The sequence below is a fragment of the Lepidochelys kempii genome, chromosome 5 (assembly GCF_965140265.1).
Source record: "Lepidochelys kempii isolate rLepKem1 chromosome 5, rLepKem1.hap2, whole genome shotgun sequence".
Lineage (NCBI taxonomy): Eukaryota > Metazoa > Chordata > Testudines > Cheloniidae > Lepidochelys > Lepidochelys kempii.
The window spans coordinates 61,626,766-61,652,993 of NC_133260.1; the positions used below are offsets into that span (position 1 = coordinate 61,626,766).

General features: G+C 41.0%; 1 protein-coding gene and 1 long non-coding RNA gene across 9 annotated transcripts in view; one reads left to right on the forward strand and one right to left on the reverse strand.

Moving 5' to 3' along the window:
* SKIC3 (SKI3 subunit of superkiller complex) overlaps positions 1 to 26,228 on the reverse strand; it is an 86,083-nt gene that overhangs the window by 6,759 nt on the left and 53,096 nt on the right. For all 8 annotated transcript variants that reach the window (XM_073344528.1, XM_073344529.1, XM_073344527.1 and 5 more), the window contains exons 28-37: positions 20,264 to 20,341; positions 18,510 to 18,634; positions 17,623 to 17,746; positions 14,189 to 14,410; positions 13,159 to 13,231; positions 12,712 to 12,765; positions 12,485 to 12,596; positions 5,405 to 5,533; positions 3,055 to 3,176; positions 741 to 899 (exon numbers count right to left, since the gene is read on the reverse strand). In XM_073344528.1, coding sequence (XP_073200629.1) covers positions 741 to 899; positions 3,055 to 3,176; positions 5,405 to 5,533; positions 12,485 to 12,596; positions 12,712 to 12,765; positions 13,159 to 13,231; positions 14,189 to 14,410; positions 17,623 to 17,746; positions 18,510 to 18,634; positions 20,264 to 20,341 — 1,198 coding nt within the window. The remainder of the gene's footprint in view (positions 1 to 740; positions 900 to 3,054; positions 3,177 to 5,404; positions 5,534 to 12,484; positions 12,597 to 12,711; positions 12,766 to 13,158; positions 13,232 to 14,188; positions 14,411 to 17,622; positions 17,747 to 18,509; positions 18,635 to 20,263; positions 20,342 to 26,228) is intronic.
* Positions 23,110 to 24,971, forward strand: LOC140911451 (uncharacterized). Its single transcript, XR_012158970.1, has 3 exons — positions 23,110 to 23,349; positions 23,672 to 23,795; positions 24,654 to 24,971. It is a non-coding gene; the product is annotated as an uncharacterized lncRNA (long non-coding RNA).

Here is a 26,228-nt window from a genome sequence, read left to right on the forward strand (position 1 = left end):
TAGAACTGAGGAAGGGTAATATGAATGCACAGAGGTGACTCTTGAGGAATGATTACTCTCCTCATATTTTTCTGTGCAAAATGAATAGTACTAATAATGATATAATGAAAACATTCTTATATCAATAATATCATCAGCAGGAGGGGAAGGGTGGGATTGCTTAAGAAAACAGTCCCTTTTTTGAAATACAGTATTGGCCACTTTAGTTAGATCTTCTCTTCCAGTAATAAGGAAAGGAAAGAAAAACCTTTTTCTTTTTTAAAATGTGTCAGGGAATTGGGTTGTCTTGATGCTCTTGAACAAGGGGAAAGAGTTACTCACCTGTGCAGAGAGTGCAAACAGCAGGAAACACAGGGACAGCACATGTCCAGTTTTTTGTACACTGTTCAGGAACATGCCTTAGGGTTTTGAGGAATCATTTGTGTGTGCCTAGTAACGTATGTTATAGTACATTAAGCTACAATGTTTTACTGGGGACCTGTGATGTGGAAGTCAAGATCGGCAAATATTCACAACATATGTTTACCTAATTAAGTTAACACATAAATTTACACCTTTCCTGCCTTCATAAGGAGGACTATGTACTTTCAGTTTTCTAATAGAGATAATTATCTAGTACTCACATCTCACCAGCTGTTAGTGTGTGTTAGGAAGAGGAATGTTAACTCAGAGTCCCTTCTTCTGAGATAATCCACTGTAATAGGGATGTGTATTGAAACAGGAAGAAAGAGTCCACTTACATGCCACGCTGTTACTGAAGTGGAGTTGGACATAACAGTTTTATGAAGTTCCTCCAAGACAGTATCTGGAAGCTCTTTGTGTGACTGAAAAAGCTGTTTACACTGAACTTGTCTCAAGAGCAGGAACAGATCTGGGTGATCGGGGCAACTTTTTAAACTCTAAAAGCAAAAACAGTTTTTATGAGTTAAATGCAAGAAGTTATTAGAAGACATATTTAAAAACCAAGAACATTCTTTTGAATACTTTTCATTTTGTACAGAAAAATGTGAGAGGAGAATTGCCCCCTCCTTATGATCCACTTGCAGCAGACTATTTCTGTGTATTAATCTCTCCTTTTCTGCATATCAGGAAGGTTGATGAAATCATGGATTTGCACAAGTCCCATAGAGAATCTGTCCAAAGTCTTGCACCTGCCTCACACTTACAGGTGGGGTTAGAAGGCAGATATCTAATGTGGAGGGGAAGAACAAGGAATAGGAGTCTAATGAATCCATGGGGCCCAGAAGCCAGAGGAGAGAAGGAGTCTCAAAGCTAATGTAGAGACACAGGGCCACCATGTGGCTGGAACTGGCTGTAAGCGTATATCCAGGGACTTGTGAGTTCTCAGGACAGCGTCCCCCATTTATTTTGTCTTAGGGGAAGGAGATGCCACACACATGCATACTTCCCCTTCTAGGAATGATTTCAGAATAAAACAGCAGCCATCACATGGTTCTAATAACTGCACTTTTCTTTACATTAGCAGTAAAGTCCCAAACATTACTTACAGACTGGTTTTTCACTGTCCAAATCAGTACACATTTCAAAAACCTAGTTCAACCCAGATTCTTTAAAGGGTATTTATTTGGAGCAAAAGGTGTATATTGGGAATTAAGTGACTCTATATGTAACAAACATTTTATCAAAAACATTCGAAGCTATTCCAGAGGGTTAAAGAGGCAACAGTCTAGTAGATGGAATTTGGTCCCTAGTCAGAGACTAGTATTTTCAGCAGTTCTACCCTCAACAATTAAGGAATGGTCTCACATAGGTAAATGGTCTTGCCTAGCTCAGAAAAGAAAAAACAGAAAAACTGATCTTCACTCCTCAGTCAGATTCTTTCGGCAGATCTTGAGGTGATTAGAGCTTTCAAGGACGTAGGGCCTACCTCTTAACTTCCTCCCAAAGGAGAAGTGCTATCCAACCTAAATTTACTAAGACATGAAACCATAGTAAGATTAACAAACATTTTAAAAAAATGAACTATAGAGATATTTCCCTTAGGGAAATATGTACAGACTAATTCTCTTGTTAACGTATTCCTGTACAGGTAGGTCAATGGATATGCTGACTAAAGGAAAACTGATAAGCAAGAGAATTTCTTCTCTTCAAAAGGTGACATGTCCACTGAACCTTACTCAAGGGCAGTAGCTGACAGTCTTAGAAGAGATTGTGGTTGCCAGAGAGAAGGTAATACATGAGCAAAGTAGGTTGACTGGATCACCACAGCAACAGCAGCCTTCGTAAAAAAGCCACATTTGCTAAGAATTAGGTGTTTATTTTGGAATGTTTGGTGAATGGCTTATACACTAGATCTATGGGCTGCTTTGCAAATACTTCTGTGAAGGTGGCAGCCTTCTCAGTCCATTATGCACACATGCCACTTCAAAAAAGAAATTTAGTCTTCCTGATACTAGAAAATTAACATAAACCACAAACGCTTTCATAAGATATTTTCTGAATTTTCACCATTTACTTAATTTTTCTTTAGCAATGCAAACACTTGTAATGATTCAGGTGATTCAGTCTGGGGTAGTTTAAATGGACTCTGGATTGCAGTCAAGACTCTGAAAATTGAGTGTGGGCTAGGAAGTGAATAATCAGCGTGACAGAGTACATAGCAAGTCATTCATCCTACAATACAGCCAACTGCATTTCCCTCTGGATAAAATGCCTTTGGAACTTTTGTAAGAATTTATTTTTTGCTGGCATAAGTGTGGAGGGACAAGAAGATAAGCACATGAAGATAGATGGGATAAGATCAAGTTGAAGTAGGTTTTTTTGTGCTATAATGTACTGAACATGGCTGGAGAACAATTATTTAACCAATTTAAATGGTCAATAAGTTTAAACTGAATTATAAAAACTACTGATAAAGCATAGTCTTTCCTTTTCTAAAAGGTGAAAAAAAAGTCAGTTTATGCATTTGGCCTGTGCTCTGCTTGTAACAGACTGTTGCTCCTTTGCTGTTTATTACCATTGCATATGTAATACATAGGAATTAGTGCTCCACTCAAAGTCATGAAGCAGCAACTACAGTGGTAGTAACCATACCCTTGTGCAGAGAGCCTCAGCTTCTGTAATTCTACCAGTCTCTTTTAAACCGGTAATAGCTTGACAAAGTGACCAGTCTTCAAGAGCCTGAATGTACTCAGCTGAGAGGTCCTTTTCTTTAGCTGTAAATGTAAACATGCATTTAAGAATGTATTGCTGGATATGCTCTAGTGCCCTTCCACATATCAGGCTTGAGTCATAGCAGCTAAAGAAGACCTAATGCATCTCATGATGATAGGTCAGACAGGCTAAGTGACCACACTCCCTGGTATTTTTATTACATACATACACACACACACACAGGGCAAAACAGACTTAGAAAGCGAGCACGGTTTTTATTTTGTTTTAAAGGTAGGTATCAACTTGTAGGGTTGATAAAATAAGTGAAGCAAGTCCATTTTTCAAAGTAATAAGAAAAAAGTCAGTCAAATGTTAGCCTTTAAAAAAAAACAAAAAACACATAAGCCCTTTTAGTAAGGGAGGCTATAGAGACAATGAACAAAGGCAGGCTATCCCAGATCAAAAACTTCTTTAGCATAAAGTACATAATGTATTGATTTATTTATTTAATATCAGACCACTGTAGAAGTACTGAAAATAAGATGTTTTCAAGCCAGGACACCTGGGAGTTAAGATTCTGTAAATAATCTTAGTTCTGACCCTGTATCCTTTGTTTACCTACCAAGGATACTAGTATTCAGAAGTGTTATAGTGAGAACTTAAGGAGCAATTTGTGAGTAATTATCAGCCTCTTTTCCATTTGTGAATTGTCCCCAAAAGCTTATGATTTTCTCAAATGCATTACGTTTGCAGAAGTTTGGTAAATAATTTTGAACAACTTTTCGTCTATAAACAAAGCAGCTCATTCAGAGTGTTTGATTTTCAAAATATGAGTTGAGTTGGGTAGTGCTCCTTGGACACAATTTATATGGTTTTGTTTGTGTTCCAGGGTTGGATAAGTACCTCTTAGAATCAGATTTCTGGCACAAAATATTGCTGTTCGTAAGTTCAAAATTCTTTTTCAACAAATATTTTACTATTTACTCAACATTCACTCAATATTTTTCTTAGCAAAGTTGTTTGATAGAATAATCATAGAAAGCCAAAAAACAGCCATTTTTTAAAATTTGGAACAAATAGTCATAGAATATCTGCTCATATTACTGCACAACTATGCTATTTTTTAGACAGTGCTGTGAATTCTACACATGCTTCACTATGGTACGACTGTGGTACTCTAGTCTGGTCCCTCTTCATAAAATGGCCACCAATGTCAGAGGTTTCATCAGGTACATTTCTGAAGGATGGGATCCAAAAGCCATATGGGGAGGAGGTAGAAAAGACTAGAACCTTCAATCTCTTTAGAGGCCCAAGGAGATGGGTTTTCTGGTTTCTAGCAGAATGGTAGTTGGGTTTACCTGGTATGGCTTCAGAAATCTGCTACTGCCTCAGTTTCTCCTTCCTCCCAGTTAAATCAAACTACATGCTGCAGGTGTTCTCACTAACTCTCCCCTTTTGAATTATGTTAATAAATCAGACTCCCAAAACTACCATCCAGTCTTTCCTGCTGGCTCACCATCCTTGGTGCAGGTTTTAGGCCTGTCTTGCTGAGCTTCTTCTCCTAGCAGGCCCTTGCTACCTGCATGTTTGTCTCCCAGGCCTACCTAGGAGCCTAAAGAGTTACTCAGCTTTGACCTCCTCACTAACCCTTTCCTGGATGTTCTTCCTGATTTTGTAGGCTTGGAGCGAAGCACTCATTTCAAGGTCTGTACTCAGTGAATGATCACAGGCTGCCATTATGTCTCCCAGCACAGACAATACTTAGTCACATGCTCCCTGTCACATGACCCTTATATTCATTCTCTCTCCTTGGTAGACTAAGTCTAGCATACGTGCAGCTGAGCCCCAGCCCTGTGACAATCCATATACATATTAGAAATAAGAAGAGAGTTGTTCGTACTCTTCACCATGAGCCAAAGTGATCTATCAGATAGGTAAGCTAGACATTTTCTCCTTAAGATTATCATTATCTATTCATTATTTAAATCCAGTTAAACCAAAAGTGTGTGTCTGGGAACATCCTAATTTATAAACAGGTTAAACACGTGGCAATGCCTTTGATGACAAGCAATATAAGGCACTGTTTACTATTACGAAGATCAGTTGCTTGAGCGTCACTACCAGCCTGCATTTAACTAGTATAAGCGAGTTATGTTTTTCTAAGCAATTTTCTTTAGATTACTGTTGAAGACTTTACAGGACAAACAAAAACAAAAACCCACAAACCAGAAGTATTGATTTTTTTCCCTCTTAGAAAAGTATGAAAATTAAAAAGGTTTGTATAACTTACTTTTGGCTGAAACTGTGGCTACAAGTGTCATTTCTAGGTCTCTTCTCTTAGGCTGTGTGTTGTTCAAATAGACAACAGTATTTTCAGCATGGCAGGCACCCATTAGCACTGCCCATGTAGCAGGATCATCTGAAAACATTTTTTTAAAAATTGCCCATATATTCAATATTATCAGCATTCTATTTACAGGAGTCTTCAACTGATATACTATTTATCACAGCAGTCAAGGGATCCATAAAAAATTATACAAGACAAAAATAGTTAGAATCAAGTAAAGAAATCAATGGGATCTTTGGTTGGGTGAGGGGCCTCAATAACTTCAGAAAAAAAAGACAGGGCATAAACCTCTGTCTTTGTAATCACTACAATGGTCAGACCTAATTCTGTTCTCAGATGCAAGGGAGCTAAATGAGAGTTGCACCTGTACGTTAAGTGACATTTAATGAATCACTGAATTGTATTTCATTCTAGTTTTATAAGAAAGGGCTAGAAAATAAAACTTGACAACTAAAGCACCAATTATAAAAATTACACCACCGCATTCTCCTATACTCGCTAGTACAGTATTATATTATGCGAGAGCACGTTTTATGGGACTTTAGTAGAACTCAAGTCTGCTTTCTTGTAGATACCACAGTGACTGTTGCTTTTGTAAGAATGATATTTTTCCAAGTCTGATGGCTTGGTCATTTCTTTCACCATCAGAACACAGCTGATCATAAGCATTCCCCACTGGTGTTGGAGAGAGAACAGTTCATCAGTACTATGTAGTACTGCAATCCAGAACAAAAAGGGAGAACAGTGAAGTGAGGGTCCTAAAATGGCATGGGAGCATTAAGGAGGCAGGTTGTTAAATCTTTAATGAACATGAAATTAAAACAGATATTTATCATTTTATCTAAAATATTTAGAATGTGTTTATGCTAAGTCAGCTTGCCAGCACATAAATCTCAGACACAAGGGAAAAAGGGGAGTAAAGATGCCACACAGCAAGCTTCTCTACACCCCTTCACCAATGCACCTCAAACATGTCTTCATTCCAAAGAGGCAGTCTTGTAAAACGTTGGTCCACACAGTGTGAATTTTCAGTCCTTGGCAACAGGTGTGCTAATGGTAACTATTTTGTTTTTTTTTTAAATAAACTACAGCATGGGCACATGTCCACCAGGAACTGGACTGACAGCACCAGTCATTTTGCTTATGACTCCAAACTGATCTGTGCTTAAACCAATGTCCTAAGGTAAACATTTCCCAATTTTTAATATAAACAGTGCAACTGAGATGATCCCAAATGTGTGCAAGACATGGATCTCTCTAGAGAAGTTCTATTGTACATGAGAGATAAAGATGTAGGACAGCCGTAGGTTTATTTTCTGATGTAAGAAACTGATTAGGAGAACGTTAGCAGTACTCTATCAAAGAAACAAAATTTTTGCAGACTATGATTAACCCTTTAAAAGTGCCTTCTGTTTAACGTCTGTGAAACTATTTGATATCTTCAATTTTGCCAAGCATCCTTGTGTAAAATTAGTAACAATTAGTCCCACATTACTGAGGGGGAATGGAGGCACAGAGAAATTAAATAACCTACAGATTGTGAACTACAGTTTCGCAGAGCAGGGAAGACATCCAAGCCAGACTCAATCCTGCTGCAATCCTATGCACTAAACACAAGAATCTTTACTATAGTGAAATGAAAGCACTTGGGCCACTGCTAATCACTTAAGAACAGATTTCAAAGACCTGTTGCCAAAAATTGCATTCCTGCTTTCTGCCTGCACAAGCACAAATCTAGAATGTGGTTTTTTCAAGCTACATGTTTACATCACTTTTTGACAAATGACACTTACTAAAAATGAATTTTTAAAAATAATTTTCTTTGAATAATTGAGGTACATTAGGGAATCTCGCTGGTTTGGATAGTTAAATTAAACTGGACGTTCATTACAAAATATGCACTACAGAAAACAGTCCAGCATTGGCAGAGGGAGATCTTTTCCACCCCTATTAGATTCTTTGATAAATTTGCTATAAGTAACAAGACATACAAGAACATATACCCTGTCATATCATGGTCATACCAAGAGCATTTCGTTTAACATTGTATCTATCTTCCTGTGCAAAAAATGCCATCTTTTCTTCCTCAGCTGTACTGAAATAATTGTCCTATGCAATCTTGTGAAAAGGGTATTTTAAAAATGATTTTAATGATGTGGGATTGCGAGTTTCCAATATTTACTTTCTTTCATAAATGCAGGCTAGTCACCAGACACATAAATGGGAAGTCTTCATCTTAAGTATTAGGGTTTTAACATTCTGTTCAAGATCTGTACTTGTCCGAGATTTAATATCAGCTATTTGAAAGTTTATTAGTGATAACGGATGCATTAGGGATGACATGGAAAATGGTTTTCATTTTAAATAGAAGTTTTATCTAGGCCTTGGGGAAATACTTAACTATAAAATATTTTAAATATCATTAGAAACTTGCAAAGCTCTAGCACAATTTTTTTTAAAAGCAAATTCTATATTTAGCTAAATATTAAATACATTTTATTCTACTGGAAAGTATTTGACTTTGAAGAGGAATTTTCAAAATGTATGTTTTAGTAAATGTATTGCTCAAGAGAGATGCTAAATTAAAAGCCTGGAATTCTGTGCTCAGCAGGAGCATGAAAAAGTATGGCCAGTACATTACAAGTTTCACCTACTCTTAATGGTTTAAGCCCTGCAAAGGCGGACCTTTAGGAGTGAGAAATTAGTTCAGTCTCTATGACCCAATCCATCTTCAGCTTCTGCAGAGACCACCAATAGGTGGTCATCTATTGTGATAATTTCACATAGACCAAACACATTCATATGAAAACTACTTGCAATCCTTGCCAATAAGGGAAGCACTGAATATGCACATTATTTCTAATTTTGTACTTTGCAAGTACTCCATTCTATGTAGATTACTGATTCAGACAAAGGCTGAAATATGCCTAACAGGAAATACAAGGTGTTTGGGGAGCAGGGAGAGAAAGCAATACAAGTAATTTTGCTCACTCCCCGTTGTTTTAAGAAGTGAAGTTGCATCCAACATCTTAATAGGATTTATATTTCACCGTAAATACATTTACAGAGAAAAGCTAATGGCTTACTGTGCAGTTATATTCTGGAAAGTGACTAAAATGACATTGTAGAGTTCCATTTTTGTTGGATCAATGGCTAAAAAACACGTTTCTCAGTTTACACATAGGATAAAAGTCTTAACGACTCCAAAATTCCTTAGTTGTCAGCTCTGAGATTGGAAAGTCGAGCTTTTATTTCTGAATCATGCATGACCACTAGTGATAAGTATTCTACAGACAGAACTTATAGTTTTATTGATGAGTAAGCACAAAATAAAGCAGTCAGATATGTTGATGGGCTCAGTAGAAAAAATACTTTATAGATTCTAAGATCAGAAGGGACCACTATGATCCTCTAGGCCAGGAGTTCTCAGCCTCTTTCCTTTCTAAGCCCCCCCACCATAAAAATCCCACGGCCCATCTGTGCCATGACAACTGGTTTTCTGCATAAAAGCCAGAGCCAGCTTTAGGGGGTAGCAAGCAGGGCAATTGCCCAGGGCCCCACACAACAGGAGGCCCTGTGAAGCTAAGTTGCTCAGGCTTCGGCTTCAGCCCCAGGCAGTGGGGCTGAAGCCAAAGCTCAGGACTCCAGGCCGGGGGGGGACCCGTGGGCATAGGCATAGTTTTACTTCTATTTTGGGGTGACAAGAGCTGGCAGGGCTCGAGCCAGCTCCACACAGCAGCGTCGAGGGAGAGACCGCCACCCTCCACCCCGACTTACTCAGGAGGCCACCCCGCCTGTCTGGGCTGTGGCAGGAACACAAACCAAAAAATACAACTCAAAGGGGGGACTCCGTTCAAAGAGTTGGAAAACCGCTCAGGTACAGGGAGGGAGTAGCTAGGGGCTGTGTGAAGTGAGGGGGGTAGCTCAGGGGCTGTGTGCAGGCAGGGAAGTAGCTTAGGGTGCGGGCAGGTGGTAGCTAGGGGCTGTGTTCCCAGTGCAGGTCCCAGCTTCATTGGGGGAGAAGGCGCGCTGGGGCTGCTGGCTTCAGCCCTGCACTGCTCCCAGCTGGGATGGGGGGGAACCGCCGGCTTCAGCCCCCTGCCACTCCCAGCTTCAGCACCGGGGCTTAGGACACTGGGTTTGAGCCATGGGGCTCTGTAGCCCCCCTGAAAGGGCTCACGGACCCCCAGGGGGCAACAGACCCCTGGTTGAGAACCGCTGTTCTAGTCTGACCTCCGGTACAACACAGGCCATAGAACTTCCTCCAAATAATTCCTAGAACATATATTGAGCTGGATTCTATGATATCTTTTACATTAAGTGCTTGAGAAGTTGTGTGTACTAGCAGCAACATCACTGAGTCCCAGAGAACCCTTTTAGATTAGGCTACATGTTAAGTGTTATTACAAAGAAGGGAATGTTTTAAGACACTCCAGGGAATATAGTTTCCTTTGCTTCATAATGATGGAATTTTGTATAGTTAAAACTGTGCACTTATTGCAGTGTTTCCAAACACTACCCAGAGGTTATGGCATAATATTTTCCTTTTGTCCAACACTTGTGAAGAACCTGCTTCTCCCTGAACATCACTATATATTCTGCAATCCCAGAACAGCTCCACAGTTTTCAACAAATGTTTACCTCTGTCCCATACAAATCCAATGTTCCCACTTCAGTTACTATATTAAGGTTGCAAACTCAGGCACTCAAAAGTTAAGAAATTCCAGAATCAAGCATGCCTTGGCAACCTTAATTCAGCCCCCTTGTGTATGTGCATTATGATACAGTAATTACATAGGACCCCTGCCTCATTCAGTGTACAGAGTGGACTGGTGCTCACTTAATGAGCAGCTATTCAACGTTGTGTTTTCTCTTCACGGTGCAACATGTGGGCCCCATGCCACACACTAAACAACACGTATAACTTCCTAGGTTTTTATTTTTAAACCAAACTGAAAAAACTAATTCCATCAAGTAGCACTGTATCAACCACCACATGGTTCAGTAGGGGTGGAACCTTAAGATCCACTGCACAGACCTCTTAAGTTAGTAGAAGTAGTAAGTTATCCTCTGTGGACCAGCATTGGGGGGGCGGGGGCAGGGGGCCAGGGACACAAACTTTGCCAGTGCGTTTCACAGATATTGCTATGGGCAGAGGAATAGTGCAACTCAGGAATTCTATATTCTATTCCAGGCTTTGGAGGGGAGTGTGCTCTAGAGGTCAAACTTTCAGGGCTTGCCCTTCTGCCCTGTTCCCTCCATCCTGATCTTTGTACCGTACGGTCTCTTCCCTACCCCTAACTCCTTGTCCAATCTCGTTCTACTTGCCTATCCAATCCCAGCCTCCGCTCTTCACGGTTAACCATCCTGCTTCCACTCTCAGCGTCTCTGCCTGCTCTCCTCTGTACCCAGTCTCAGACTACTTGCCACAATCATCTTCTTTGGTCCCACCTGGTCGCCTCTGTATTCAAATTAGATTGCTTCTTCCTCCGGGCTGCCAAGGTGTCAGCAGGGAGATCACAGGAGGGAGAGACACTCTGCTCTCAGTTCCAGTGCCCATTCTAGAACAGTCTAGCTTTGCCCTTGTAGTCCTGAGCTGAAAGTAGCATACTAAGTTGTTCTGTGGGGATGGTGCCTGCAAAGACCAGTCAGCACTAGAGGCTCAAACATGCTCAGAGAGGATGAAATCTTTCTTGATTTTAGAAGCTAAAATGTCCATAATCTCTATTAGCAAGTACAAACTGGGTTTATTCTAGGTTTTATAATTTGACTGAATTTGGGGAAGTTTTCATAGGGATGGCAAAGAGACACATCCAATCACACAAAGGCCACTACCCTGCCAAGTTACAAGTCCTGGACTTCAAAGCACAAGGTGCTCACTTTGTTGAAAGAAAGAATCACCAGAATTTATTTTTTAAATGGGAAAAATGTATTTTCTCTTAATCCCATTCTCAGAAACAGCTGAACTGTTCTGGCTGAAATTTTCCAAACTAAAATTCAGCCTACAGGCAGATACTCACTATGGAAAATTTAAGACAAATGGGTAAAATTTTGACAAGTCATAAGTACCTGAAAACAGAGTCTTATGAGAAGCATTGGGCAACAAAGTTAACAGGCACCAGTATCAGACCCGCCTATACAATTATTTGCATTATCATAGTGCCTACAAATCCAGGTCATGGACCAGAGTTGCATTGGGACAGTGTCTAATGCCCCAGGGAGATCTCCATTTACGTATAAGACAAGATATAACAGATGGATACAGACAGACAAAAAAACAATAAGACAATATTGGTCAGCATGACAGGCAATGGTCTCAGCACACCAGCAGCCTACACTGTTAAAGTTTTTGTAGGCATCATAGCAAAGGAGATTTTTGAGAAGGGATGAAGGAGAACAATGAATAAATACTGGAAAATGAAACAAAGCTCCAGAAAGTGTCAAATCATCCTATATCTGTGAGAAAGTGATAAAAAAAGTTTTTCTTTTATGCATTACGTTAATGCATACCACAGCATTAACACTGTAGAAGAAATTTAGCATTTTGGTATTTGACTTCTGAGTGCTTGATTTCACAGTCTCAACATTAGTTTTGCATTTACTATAATAACAAAGATTGCAATTTGCTAATAGGACAGCTGCTTGTAGCACTAACCAACATTCAGTAAATTAATACAGTATTTGCAATCCAAAAACTCTAAAAAAATCATGAATAGATCTTTCCAGGTCAGTGCAGCAGGTTATATATAATTCATTGAGCATCCGAATTTTGAGACTGGTGTGTGAAACAACCACCACCACAAATCTCTTCTCCTATTGGGAGATTAAATAATTTCCAGTGTTGTTAGAGTGAGCCTCAACTTCAGCATTTACCTATCCCTTGATGTGTTCAAACAGTCCCTGGAAAGCTAATTCTATTTTACTTGATCAAAGGCCTCTCCCCGAAATATTACTGGAATCCTAACAAATAGAAGTTTAAAATAAAAATCGCAGCATGAATGTTTGTGATAGAGTAATGATCACCTGGAAAAAGATGTACTGCCTTTTGGATATCCTTCAGTGCATTGTTTTTCTCATCTTCAGCTGAATGACATCCCACCGCCAACTGATTAACTGCAGTATGCAGCAGGGCTTTCTACACATGAAGAATAAGCAACATTAGTGTGCTTCAATATTACTTTATAAAAAGCCAAAACGTGTTCACTTTAGGATTATTTATTGAATTAAAAAGTCTGAAGTGAAAAACAAACCTTTCCATGGTTTAAATCAAGCATATGAGCAACATTTCCTGCCACAGCTCCACCCTAAAAGAAAAATATTGAACAGATTACATCTCTATTGTTTAATGCTGGGGTTTTACGAGGGATGTTGAAATGACAGGATCATGCTTCTGATCTTGACCTTGATCAGCAATATGAACTAATTTTACATTCAAGTATTTTCTCTTCCAAGCTGATGCATAGTGTTTTTATTTATTTTAAGGGGAGCATCACTGCTTTTGTTAAAGCATACACACAAAGAAGGCAGTTGTGCATTTCTGACAAGTTGCCTGCAATTGTGAATGCAATCATAATAGTTGTTCTTGTTAATTAGTGCACAATAGCATATTAAAAAATTGTAATTACTGAACTCTACTCAAATATATGTTGCTTAACACATGGTCAAAGCTTAATACAGGATAACTGCAACACACTTACCTTTGCATTATGTGGCGTATACAGAGGAACAAGTCGAGAGAGAAGAGACCAAAGAGCAGGATCATCTGGGTTACTACAGAAGAGAGTAAGGATATTCAGATTTGCATTTCCTACAGAGGTGTACTTAGCCATGCGAATCCTGCTTGTCACATCTCTGGATAGGCATCTACTTTCAGACCCGCTACTATAATCAACGCTTACATCTGTAATCTTCTTAAAAGAAGTTATGCAAACAGCTTCCATGGTTAGTGACTTAAAGCGAACAGACATATACGATTATAGATTAGATAGACGGTATTCTCCCTAATGTATCACTGTCGTCAAAAAACAGGGACATGTTATTAAAGATCAGAAACCTACTCTGGGATAAGGGAATTTAAGATAATCTGGAAAGAGAGAAGAGTAGGATAACTGTCTGAAACATATGAGAGGTGACAGTACAAGTTGGTAGTTGTTAATGGCATAACCAAGAGCAACAGCTTGAAACTTAACCCCTCCCTCCCACACACATTTAAAATTAAATCAAAAAAACATTTAGTTAATGGACTCAACTGCCTAAGAAACCATTTAAGATTACATTAGATAAAACCTGGGGGATCATTGCAGAGAAGAACCTGTTACAGTGCAGACCTTTCCCAGCTTTATCGGTAAGTTTCTACTGAACAATCCAGAGAGTTGACAATAAGCACACAGAAGTTTATAGTACACATGCTGACCATAAGTAGATTTATAACTGTGTACCACAGTGTAATGTGTTCCTAAGAGTAAAACAATTTGATCCCATAAAAAGATATTATGACAGTATTTCAAAAATGCAAGAATAGAGGCAGCTTCTGCCATTTGACTTGATCTAAATGAATTACATTTTTCACTCTTAACATACCTAGAGACAAACTCTGGTATCTTGTAAAAGGGTAGATATTTGCTTAGTAAGTCTTGTTCCAGCACTCACAAAGTTTAAAAAGGATAGTTTTGCATGGGAGGGTAAAAGTTTAATTGCCATTAATATACAAAAATGCAGACCACACACCTATGGACAGCTCTGGAAGCTTGCCTCTGCACTCCCACATTTCTACCTTGCAGCGCATACACAGCAGATGTAATAAGGCATCTCTCATAAACGTTATCCTTGCTTTTTGTGTGCTTCAGTAATTCTTTAAGTGCTGCTGTTGCAAGTGTAGCATCCTGCTTTGCCAGACCTAGGGTGCACAGAGCCTGCAGGCTTTCTGTAGTAAGTTCCTTTAATATAGAGCTATAAATACAATGGAAAACAGGTTATTATGTAATACAATACTAGCCTCAAGTACAGTTTGCAGGATTTGTCATCTTCTTCCACTTGTCATAGTGTTGTAAGTGCTGGTTAAACAACAAACAGCAATTTACTCACAAGATTCACTCCAAATTGAAACTACCTCTTCAGAGCAACAAAACATCCTCTTTAGCTCACAGTATGTTTGAATTCCTAATCCAGCAATAATAATGTGACGCACTGAATTAATACCCTCTCATGATAGGACTCTCAAACTCAGTCCTACATCAATATTCTTAAATCCTTTGGATAAGATTGAGTACAATGGAGTTACGTGGGTTTCAGCTTTTAAAGCTCATGACTACTGCTTGGCAAGCATCAGGCATGTTTAGTTGTCTTTGTTTAAAAAAAAAAAAAAAGAGTAGCCATAAAAAATGCCTGGTAATGGAGTCAAATATCTCCTCAACCTTATGCATCTACTTTCTCCTGAAGCAAAAGTTTCTCCAATAGTATACATAATCTTATAAATATAAACTCACTTACTCATACTAAGCAAACGGATTTTTGGGGAGGAGGTTTGCTCCTCCCCCCCCCACACACACACTCTTTTTTGAGGGCATGGCAGTATCTGACATCTGATGTAAATAATTTTGCTATGAGAGCTTTGATTTAGATTCCCTAAAGTAAAAAAGATCCAATCTCTGCTAGGAAAAGAATTCCCTCTTACATAAAATTGTAATTCAGGTAGCTGTAGAATTAATTGTGTTTGAGTAATAAAATCTGCACAGAGCTAGCATTCTGGGTACAGGATATATGCATTTCCCAGTTAAAAAAAAAACAAAAAAAAACAAACAAACAAAAAACACAGATGAAGGGGGGTGGGAGGGGAGGAATATTTACATCTTCTGTCAGTATCTCATATTTAGCAGTCTGCACTGTACCATGAATACATATATGACTACTGCAACTCCATGCTATAGCAAAAGGAATTAAGGGAGACAATTTGCAGTCCAATCAGTAGATTAGTTCTGCTGTTGCACATGCTTAACTGTATGCATTGCACTTTCCATGAAGCTGTTTTGAGGAAACACGTGCAAGGAGGTTAGGAAATTAAAATGAAATGTATGTGCATTAGTCACTGCTGGTGAAACTTTAGAACCAATTTGGAAGGAAAATTGGAATACAGAATCAAAGCCCAATGAAGTATTGCTTTTTTTTTTTTAAACTCAAAATAATTTTCATCTCTATAAAGAATATTCTAAAAAATTAAAAACAATTAACTATATTGCTGCTTAAATAAGTACAAAAGTAGGTGTTATCTAGTAGTTTTATAGAAAGCTTTGAATAATAGTAATGCAGAAGCAGAACTGCTTTCCATGAAGAAGTAGGAGAGCTGTAGGGAGAAAAACTGGTGCAAAAAACTACACATCACAAGAGACTGCACAAATTCAAGATGTTCCGATATAAGAGAAAATTGCTGCAGTATCATCTGATCAAATTAAAAGGAAACAACTATCAGAATATGGAATTATGAGAATTCATTTATTTGGTGGTCACATCCTAAAATTGGAAATAAATATGAATATAAAGGAGACGCTGCCTATTGTAATTTAGCAATGGAATATGAAAAGGTTCCTAAACATATTGGTCCTATTGTTTTGTTTTAGTGTTGATGATTTCACTGGAGGTCAAAAATTTAATATCCTACTTCTATGCTGTGTTGCTAAATCAATGGAGGAAAAACAATCCTCCAACATCCTGGTTAACCAAATTTTGTGAACTACAGATGTAAAAATATACTTATTTTATAAAAAGCACAAAAGAATAAGTAGAACATTTAGACCTTTTGTTTCTTCTGACTCCATCACAAGATTACAGTTATACTCTAATATCAGCTATAGACACCAAATATGTCTAATTATGTGAAATTCTTTTTTGCAGGTTTTTGTGTTGCCGTAAGTCTACTATATGGGTGTAAAACCCAACAGTAAAATTTAAAGTCTTGACAGATTTCACTTTTTATAATGTTACATGCTTCCAGTTAAAAATGATGCATTTCCAGAGCATTTACTAGTTTTCTTTAATGCTAGTGACTAATGATATGTAGGAAGCACTCATTGTTGAAATTTATGTTAAAAATAGAAAGAACACTTTCGTGACTAACTAGAAATAACATTTTCCTACATCATATTAATCATCAATTACTCAGGATTTAAAGCACCAGGTCACAGACCTCAATTATTTCAGTAACTTGAGGATTTGCTGGCAGGATAGAGATGGTCAATATGGCCATATTTCCGACACAGTATTCTTTGGTAAACAGGGAAAGTAATGTATCGTGGGTAGCCATGTTAGTCTGTATCCACAAAATCAACGAGGAGTCTGCTGGCACCTTAAAGACGAACAGATTTATCTGGGCATAAGCTTTCGTGGGTAAAAAACCCACTTCTTGCATCTGAAGAAGTGGGTTTTTTACCCACGAAAGCTTATGCCCAAATAAATCTGTTCGTCATTAAGGTGCCAGCAGACTCCTCATTTTTTTAGGGAAAGTAAAGTCAGCCACTCTGCTCAACACTGAGGACTGAAATGGTAGAGGCTAATTTCTGGCTGCCAACTGCCCAGTAACAGACCAGGCACTTTTTTAAATCTTCAAAATCCTGAAAGATAAAAAACCACTTACAAAATACAGAGGTGAAACAGGACTGCTGATCTTTAAGTGAAATCTACAGAATACTACCATGATGCTATGTGGTGTTTACAGCATTATTCTTTGGGGGATTTTTAATTACTTAGGTTAAATTTTTATTAAGAAAAAGTTACATTTATTATAGCTGCACACCACACACACACACTCTTTTCCTAAGGATGGAAGACTTTAAACTCTCTGAAGAAAATTAAGATAGCAACTTGGAACTTATTTTGCAAGGAATGCCACAGAATAGGAAATTAAGTTTTGAACAATATCTTAGTTTAAATTTAAAAACATCTTACACAGCAAGCCACTCAACAAATGTGAAGACAAGTACTACTGGTAGGTACATTACCACTGCTTTTAGATTAATTTACAAAGCTGCCTTCAGTGTTTGTACCTCATTACTTTTGGGCTAAAAAAAAGCAAGCCCAATAAAAACTTCCAAGTTAAAGCTTCTAACAGTACTTTCAAATTCTGACAAGTTCTCTCTCTCACACATACTCATGCTACACCATCCACATACCATTTAAACAGCAATGTCTTTGCAGCATCCACTTTGTTCTGTTTGTACTCCATTATTGCAAGAGCAGTCAAAATATGGGCTTTGTCTTGTTCAGATTCAGCAAGAGACAGGGCTCTCTCATAGGCTGGGAATATTAAATTAAGATAGGAATTTAAAAAAGCAATCAAGAGATTTAAAAGCATTCTGGAGTGACAAGATACAGACATGTATATGCACTATGAGAGTCTTTAGTTACATGATCACATACATTTTCCCCTACAGGACCCCTGCCACATTCAGTGCACAGGTTGGACATAAAGGGGCAGAATTAAGGTTGCACAAGAACATGCAACTGTAAGTCTGGCATTTCCTAACTTTTGAGTGTTTGACTTTGAAACCTAAATAATTTTCATATGTAATGAATGCTAAAAATTGTTGAAAAGTGATAAAGGAACATCCAGGAAAGGAATGCGTTCTCTTGATGTTTCAAGATCCCTGCCCCAAGCAGCAAAAATCCATTTTTAAAGTTTAGCATCCACCTTTGTTCATAATACCTTTATTTCCCTACCCTCGCATACTGGATGTAGAGAGTAAGCAAGTACTGGTACTACCACGGTGTCCTGCCTTGAAAATGTCAATTGATATGTAAAAGATATTTTTTCCAGTACACTGCAATAGCTCATGGCAACTTTCTGAGTAGCAATCTGCTGATTATGATGAATTTTATATGAAAATCTGAAAATTCTCTGCCTTTATTATACCCCATACTACCCCAATGCGTGCATAAGTTGGGACAGAATGGGTCAGTCAGGAGTACAAAGTCAAAAGGGGTAAGTGTTCATCTAGAAAATGCCATATTCCTTTAGTGTCAGGCCATGTACTGTACCTTTGTTTAAACAGACACTTACCTTTAATGCTGTCTTGTAAAAGCCCTTTCTTGAAGTAAGCTAGTGCAACTCCTACGATGTTCTCTAACTCTGTGAGAGGAGTGGACATGTAAGCCTGGATGGCCTTGTCATATTGACCTATGGCACTAAAAAAAAAAAAAAATATGCCCCAAATCAGCTTTGAACTGCAGTTTTAAGGAGCCCCAGTTCATGATCTGTACAACCATCAGCTAAATTCACTAACGCTGTCTTTTAGAAGCCCAGTATATTAAAAAGAAAGGGGTTGAATTTTGGTTTTAAGAAATGTAGAACTATTAGTGTACCCTCAAACCCTTCATTCTAGGTGGATGAACTTATTGTTAATGTGGATATTTGCAATCCCATTTCACTTATGTGAAAGCTTCAAGTCCATGTTACTAGCTCAGAAATACAACATTTAGTCAGATTTGCTAAATAAATAGTTACGGCTTGTTGGAACTATCTGACGTTTGTATCAACATATGAGCACACTAATATTAATTGATCACACATACTATCCAGGGAACGATATTATAGTGTGATACAAAAAGATACTGCCTAGTGATTTCTATGAGGGAGGAGGAAGAATAGATTTGGCAATCTTGCTATGAATAAGACCATCATAGCAGAAATGCAATAGGACTATTTACTAAATTTAATTAACAATCATGAGAACTTTGTACTCACACAAAAATGTTGCATCATTTTGAATTCTTTCTGGAAGACCAGAAATGACCACACTCACATACAATACATGCAACTTGGAATGAGGATGTTGAGCATCACAACACTTAAGTGAATCTCTTTAGTCTACCAAGATGCTCTTAGAAAAATATGATGGGAAGATATGACCTCTCTAGGATGAGGGCACTGGTTCTATCACTCACATTGAGGTCAGGGGTAGATATTTCCTGCCTAAAAAAAATTTACTTCTAAAACCTTGCTTAACAGAGCTGAAGCCACCACAAAGGAAGCAGTTTGAAACTGTCCTCCGACGTCAAGATTCTCTCCATCCTATGCCCCTGAGATGGAATCAGAGGACTAGTAGACTGTTCTGACTGTTGAGGCAGACATCGTAAAGAGAAGAATAATCTGTGCTATAGTGCTGTTTTCGAGAACTAGTTCAAGTCAGTCAGCATGACCCCAAAAGGTCAAAGCAATAGCACAGCTCTGCTACAGGAGCAACCCTATCCTAGGAATACTAGCTACAAGGTGCCACTCTGTGGGGATTTCTCACATAACCTGAGACTCCAATATGGGCAACCTCCTGGAACTTTTGGACACCGATCTCAACAAAAAAATTCTTGTTTTAAAAAGTAGTGACAACATACAGCTAACTACTCACACTACAAACTGGATTACCTGCAAAAAGAAAGGGAATAAATTCCAAGTCAGATGGCAGGTAGAAAAACCAAGAGAGTTTGAGCTTCCTTCTGCAAACTACATAAATAGAGACAAGGAATGCTAAAGTTAAACCTAACTGTTGAATTATTATGGGTACAGCTCAGAGTTTTAAGAGTGGGAAACTGAAAGCAATTTAATGAAAGTACGTATAAGATAGTGAAGCTCTAAATTTTGTACTGCATATGATAAAAAATGGTTTAAGATTAAAATGAAAGTTAAATATGAATAGCTTATCTATCATAAAGTACCCATTAAATGAAGGATGTGGCCATTCCTTGTTCTGTGGTGGAATTTCTCCAAGTAATACTGTGATATTGCAAGAGGTAACAACTTAAACAAAAAACACTGCTTACCAGAGTGATCTACCATAATTTTGCATTGCTATGTTATACTTCTCTTTATCTTCAGAGTTCTTCAGCAAGGAGACCGCCCTTGAAAGTGACCATAAACAATGAGTAATTCACAAATATGCCCAGGAGTACATGCAAACAGTTATAATGCGAGTGTGTGTCCATAAAAGGCCTGCAAGTTTATGCCCTTATTTCTCTCAAAATAAGAGATTACTCAAGATTTACCAGAAGGATTCTTTTGCTTATTACGGCCAGTGACTTATCTACACTGTAAGAGTTGTCCTGTCTCTTTAATAATGGCTTAAAATTACAAAATATTTGCTATGTTCAGTGACCACTACTGCATCCATGTTATCCCCCCTTTTTGGGAAGAACTGTGTTTATACATTGTTTTAACAGTAGAGACAATGCAATGATACCTCAGTTTCCACAATCATATTGAAAGATTCAATATACTGCAAGGTTCTGTGGTAATTTCCATGAGAGGCATTGATTAATTTGCACTTCTTTGAAAAAAATACAGTTACTTTTTTCCGTAACTGGTGTTCCTCGAGATGTGTTGCTCATGTCCATTCAACTTAGGTGTGTGTGCGCGCTTGTCACATGCACTGGTGCCGGAAGTTTTTCCCTCAGCAGTATCCATAAGGAACTGGCTCTGGTACCACCTGGAGTGACACACATATGCGCCGGTATAAGGGGCACCGCTGGCCCCCTCTACCCTCAGTTCCTTCTTGCCAGAAACTCCGGCAGCAGGGAAGGAGAGCTGGTGGAATGGACATGAGCAACACATCTCGAAGAACACCAGTTACGAAAAAAGGTAACTGTCTTTTCTTCTTTGAGGGCTTGCTTATGTCCATCCAATTTAGGTAACTCCCAGCAGTACCCCTGGGAGGTGGGTAAGGAGTTCACGGACATGTAGATTGCAACACAGCTCTGCCAAACCCAGCATCATCCCTGGCCTGCTGTATGATGGCATAGTGGGCCCTGAACATGTGTACTGAGGAACACGTCGCAGTTTACAGATGTTCTGAAATCGGAACGTGTGCCAGGAAGGCTGCCGAGGATGCCTACGCTCTAGTCAAGTGGGGTCTGATGATTGGCGGTGGAGGGACTCCTGTTATCTCGTAGCAGGACCAAATGCAAGAGGTGATCCAGTTAGAAATCCTTTGCGTGGACACTGGGAGGCCCTTCATCCTATCAGCTGTAGAGATGAAAAGCTGAGTCAACGTACAGAAAAGTTTTATCCCATCTAGGTAGAAAGCCAGACCCCTTATTATATCCAAAGCGTGAAGACGCCTCTCTTCACTAGTCTCCTCTGGCTTAGGGCAGAAGACCAGAAGAAAGATGTCCTGGCTCATGTGGAAGGCGGACACCACCTTGGGAAGGAAAGTTGGTTGGGGCTGGGGCTGGAGCTGGACCTTGTCCTTATAGAAGACCGTGTACGGCAGTTTTGAGGTCAGGCCTCACAACTCAGAGACTTGCCTCGCCGACAAATCACTGCCACCAGGAAAGCTACCTTCCAATGATAAGTGAGATAGGGAGCACAAGGTCAAAAGGTTCAAAGGGCAGACCTGTGAGCCTGGACAGAACCAAGCTGAGATCCCACTGAGCGGCCGGGGACTGGACTTGAGGAAAGAGTCTCTCGAGGCCTCTAAGGAACCTGACCGTCATGTCATGGGAGAACACAGTCGGCCCCTGGATTGGCGGATGAAAGGCCAAAATGGGCGCCAGGTGCACCCTGATAGAGAAGTGCGCTAGGCCCTGGTTCCTTAAATGAAGCAGATAGTCCAAGATCGACTGCACTGAAGAATGCGAAGGGAAAATGCCCCATTCGGCCGCCCAGCGGGAGAACCTCATCCACTTTGTCAGGAAGGTCTGCCTAGTCGAGGGCTTTCTATTCTCGAAGAGGACCTTCTGGACACCATCCAAACAGGCCCGTTCATCCGGGTTCAGCCACGCAACATCCACGCCATGAGGTGGAGGGACGCAAGGTTGAGGTGCAAGAGTTGGCCGTGATCCTGTGACAGCAGGTCTGGTCAGGGCCAGGAAGGGATTGCTGACAAGCTTGAAAGCGTCCTAAACCAGTGCTGGCAAGGCCATGCCGGGATCATCATGATAACCTGTGCCTTGTCCCTCTTGATTTTCACTAGGATCTTGCTGATGAGCGGAATTGGAGGGAACGGCAGGAGGAAGGCGTTGGAGAGGGAGCCCTTGCCCAGATCCAGTCTGGAGCAAAACCTGTGGCACCCTCTGTTCTGCCTGGTGGCGAACAAATCCACTTGCGGAGTTCCCCACCTCTAGAAGATCATGCCAGCTACCTCCAGGTGGAGCACCCACTCGGTGAGAGGAGAAGTCCCTGCTTAGGTGATCTGCTAGCATGTTCCTGGCCCCCGGAAAGTGACATGCTTCTAGATCAGTGGTTCTTAACCTGGGGTGCGAGATGCCCTTTCTGGGGGTGTGAGACATGCCAGATTTTTTTAGAAGGTAAATCACCCCGAAAACACAAATTAAGCACTGGCACGTTAAGTACAACTACTTTGTTTCATCAAACCTATGTATTTATTAATTAACATTATACATTTAACAATTACTGTAATATACAAACAAAATATATCTAGGTTTAAAGAACTGACCTACTCCAATGATTTTTGATAAGGGGTGCGAGAACATATTTTGATAACCAAAGGGTGCAGGCTGCAGTAAAGTTTAAGAACCACTGTTCTAGATGGATTCCATGGTCGATGCGTAAGTCCCAGAGATGGAGTGCCTCTTGGCAAAGGACCGAGGATTGCGCTCCACCTTGCCTGTTGATGTAGAACATCGAAGCTGTGTTGTCCGTAAGGACTCTGACCACTCTGCCCAACAGGTGAGGTAGGAAGACTGTGTATGCTCGGCACACCACCCTGAGCTCTTTGACGTTTATGTGTAGTGTCGTTTCCTCTGGGGACCACATACCTTGGGTCTGGACTCGGATGCAGAGGTGTGCCCCCCCCATCCGAGGCATCTAATACCAAGTTGACTGACAAGGAGTGCTGATGAAGACAACTCCTTCCAGGAATTTCCCGGGGTCGGTACACCACTGCAGCGAGGTAAGTACCGTCATGGGGATGGTGATCTTCCCCAGGTGGTCCCCGGACTGGGAGTAGACTGTTGCCAGCCATAGCTGCAGGGTCACATCCAGAGCCTGGTGTGGTGCACCACATATGCGTACACCACCATGTGACCTAGTATGTGTAGGCAAACCCTGGCCGTGATCAGGGGAAACGCAAAGACTTCCGCAATTAGGTCCGTCAGTGCCCTAAATCTCTCCAGCGGCACGAACGTCCTGGTGCAGGTCAAGTCGAGCACCGCTCCGATGAATTCTGTCCTCTGAACAGCAACTAACATGGATTTGTCATCATTCACCAACAGGCAAAGGCAATGGCATGTGGCTAGCAGCACCGTGACGTCCCCTTGGACTTGCCCTTGACAAGCCATCGAGGTACAGGTAGATCTGGATACCCCGACGTCAGCCGCCACCACTGACGTGCACTTGGTAAATATCCGCAATGCTATTGCTAGGCCAAATGGGAGGACTGCAAACTGATAGCGGTCTGGACCTACCATGAACCAGAGGAAGTGTCTGTGTTCCTTGAAGGAGCCGATGTGGAAGTACGCATCTTTCAGATCGAGGGCGGAGTACCAGTCTCCTAGATCCAGGGAGGGGATGATGGAAGCCAGGGAGACCATATGGAACTTCGGTTTCACTAAGTAGCGGTTCAAGCCCCGCAGGTCTAGTATGGGCCACAGATTGCCTTTGAGGCTTAAAAAGTATTGGGAATAGAAACCCTTGTTCCTCTACTCCACAGGAACTACCTCCACCACACCCAGCTGTAGTAGACCCTCTACCTCCTGTATGAGAAGATTCTTGTGAGAGGGGTCCCTGAAGAGGGATGGAGAGTGGGGGTGGGATAGAAAGTAACTGAAGGGTATAACACTGTGCCACCGTATTGAGGACCCATCGGTCCAGTGTTATAGACGCCCATGCAGGGAGGGGGAGAGAGAGAGAGGGAGAGAAAGAAAGAAAGGCGGCTAGCAAACAGAGGAGAGGAAGCATCCAGGGTACAGTCTGGTAGGTCACTCTCAGGTGTGCCCTCAAAACGTGCGCTTGCCTGTCTGCTTACTGCGGGTTGAGCCCGTCTGGGATGTAGACGGGGGCTGTTGACCAGGGCGCTTCTTGTAGCCCCTGGATTTTTTTTTTTTGGGGGGGGGGGTGTCTTGGTGAGGGTGGCTCCCCTGTCTGAGGCTTAAATGGCTTGTGGGCGAGGCTGGGGATGTACAAGCCCAGTGCTTTTACGGTCATACGGGAATCTTTCAGGCCATGGAGCTTAATGTCCATCTGTTCTGCGAACAGGGTGTGCCCATCAAAAGGGAGGTCTTGCATTGACTGCTGAGTCTCCAAGGAAAGAACAGAGAGGAACAACCAGGAAGCCCTGCGCAATGAGATGGCCGATGCTATGGACAGCTGTGTCTACAGCGTCTGATGCTGTCTGTAGAGCTGCTCTGGCTGCAGTCAAGTACTCGTCCAGGGTTGCCTGGAACTCCTTCCTAGAAGCCTCAGGAAGGGCGCTCTCAAACTTGGTCATGGCCTGCTACATATTAAAATCACTGTGGCCTAGTAAAGCCTCATTGTTGGCCACCCACAACTGTAGACTGGAGGATGAATAAACTTTATGCCCAAAACAAGTCCAGTCTCCTTGAGTGTTTATTCTTAGGAGTAGCCCCTAGTTGACACTGTTTCTCCCTGTGGTTGACCGCCTCTACCACTAGGGAATTGGGAGCAGGGTGGGTATAAAGGTACTCGTGGCCCTTGGATGGCACAAAGTGCTTGCACTCCGCCCTCTTGGAGATCGGAGGCAAGGAGGAGGGGGTTTGCCAGAGGCCATTTGTAATTTTAGTAACCCCCTCATGTAGGGGTAAAACTACCCTTACTGGGGCCATGGGGCAGAGAATATTAAAGAAGGCGTCTATGGGTTCCTCTAATTCCTCAACCTGGAGGCCCAGGTTGGTGACAACCCTCTTTAGCAGCTCATGATGTGCCTTAGCATCATCCTGGGGCACCTCATGCTTAACGAGTGGTACCAGGATGTGGAGAGGGATCAGGAACTAGAGCAGGCTTGGTGTCATGAAGATGTAGCCACACGTGGTGATGCTGCCCTGGGGGGATTGGCGACAGTCCCGGGAATGGTACTGTCGGTCCCTCAGCCTGTCCATGCAGCGATTCCAGTGCCACAGAGATTCCAGGTGCTGACTCCAAAACTCCTGCCAGGGGGTGCATACTTCCAGAGGTCTGCACCCAGTTGCTGGCGAGCCACGCCTTGAGCCTCTCTGTCCTTGTTCTAGGTCTGGAGACCAGATAGGGCTATGAAGCTTCTGCCTATCGTGGTCAGAAGCACGTCGGCTGTGAGAGGACGACTGTTCATGGGAACTCCCCTGCGATGGGAAGTGCTGCTGGAAAGATGGAGACTGTGGTGGTCCCAACGTGGGTTTACCCTGGGACCGGCAAGAAGGAAAGGCGAATGGAGGGGGCCAGTGACGCCCTATATGCTGCAGCATACACGCACCACTCCAGGAGGCACTAGAGCCCGTCCCCTATGGATACTGCTGAGGGAAAAACTTTATGCACGGGTGCACCTGGCGAGCACACACCTAAGTTGAATGGATATGAGCAATCACTCGAAGAAGAATGTTATGTTCTAGTGAATGAAGAACACTCAAACAGATATTTTACTGTAGTTTTATACATTCTGACTAACCTTACCATCTCAATAACAGGAGCTAGAAACAGATCAGACATCCAGTGTCTCCCCTTTAAATGTGATTAGTTAAAATGCATTGGAGGAAACTGGCAAACAGTGTTTAGGGAAAGAACAAACCCATCTCAGATTTTTCACCCTAAGGGTACATTTCAGCACTTAAAATCTGTTCC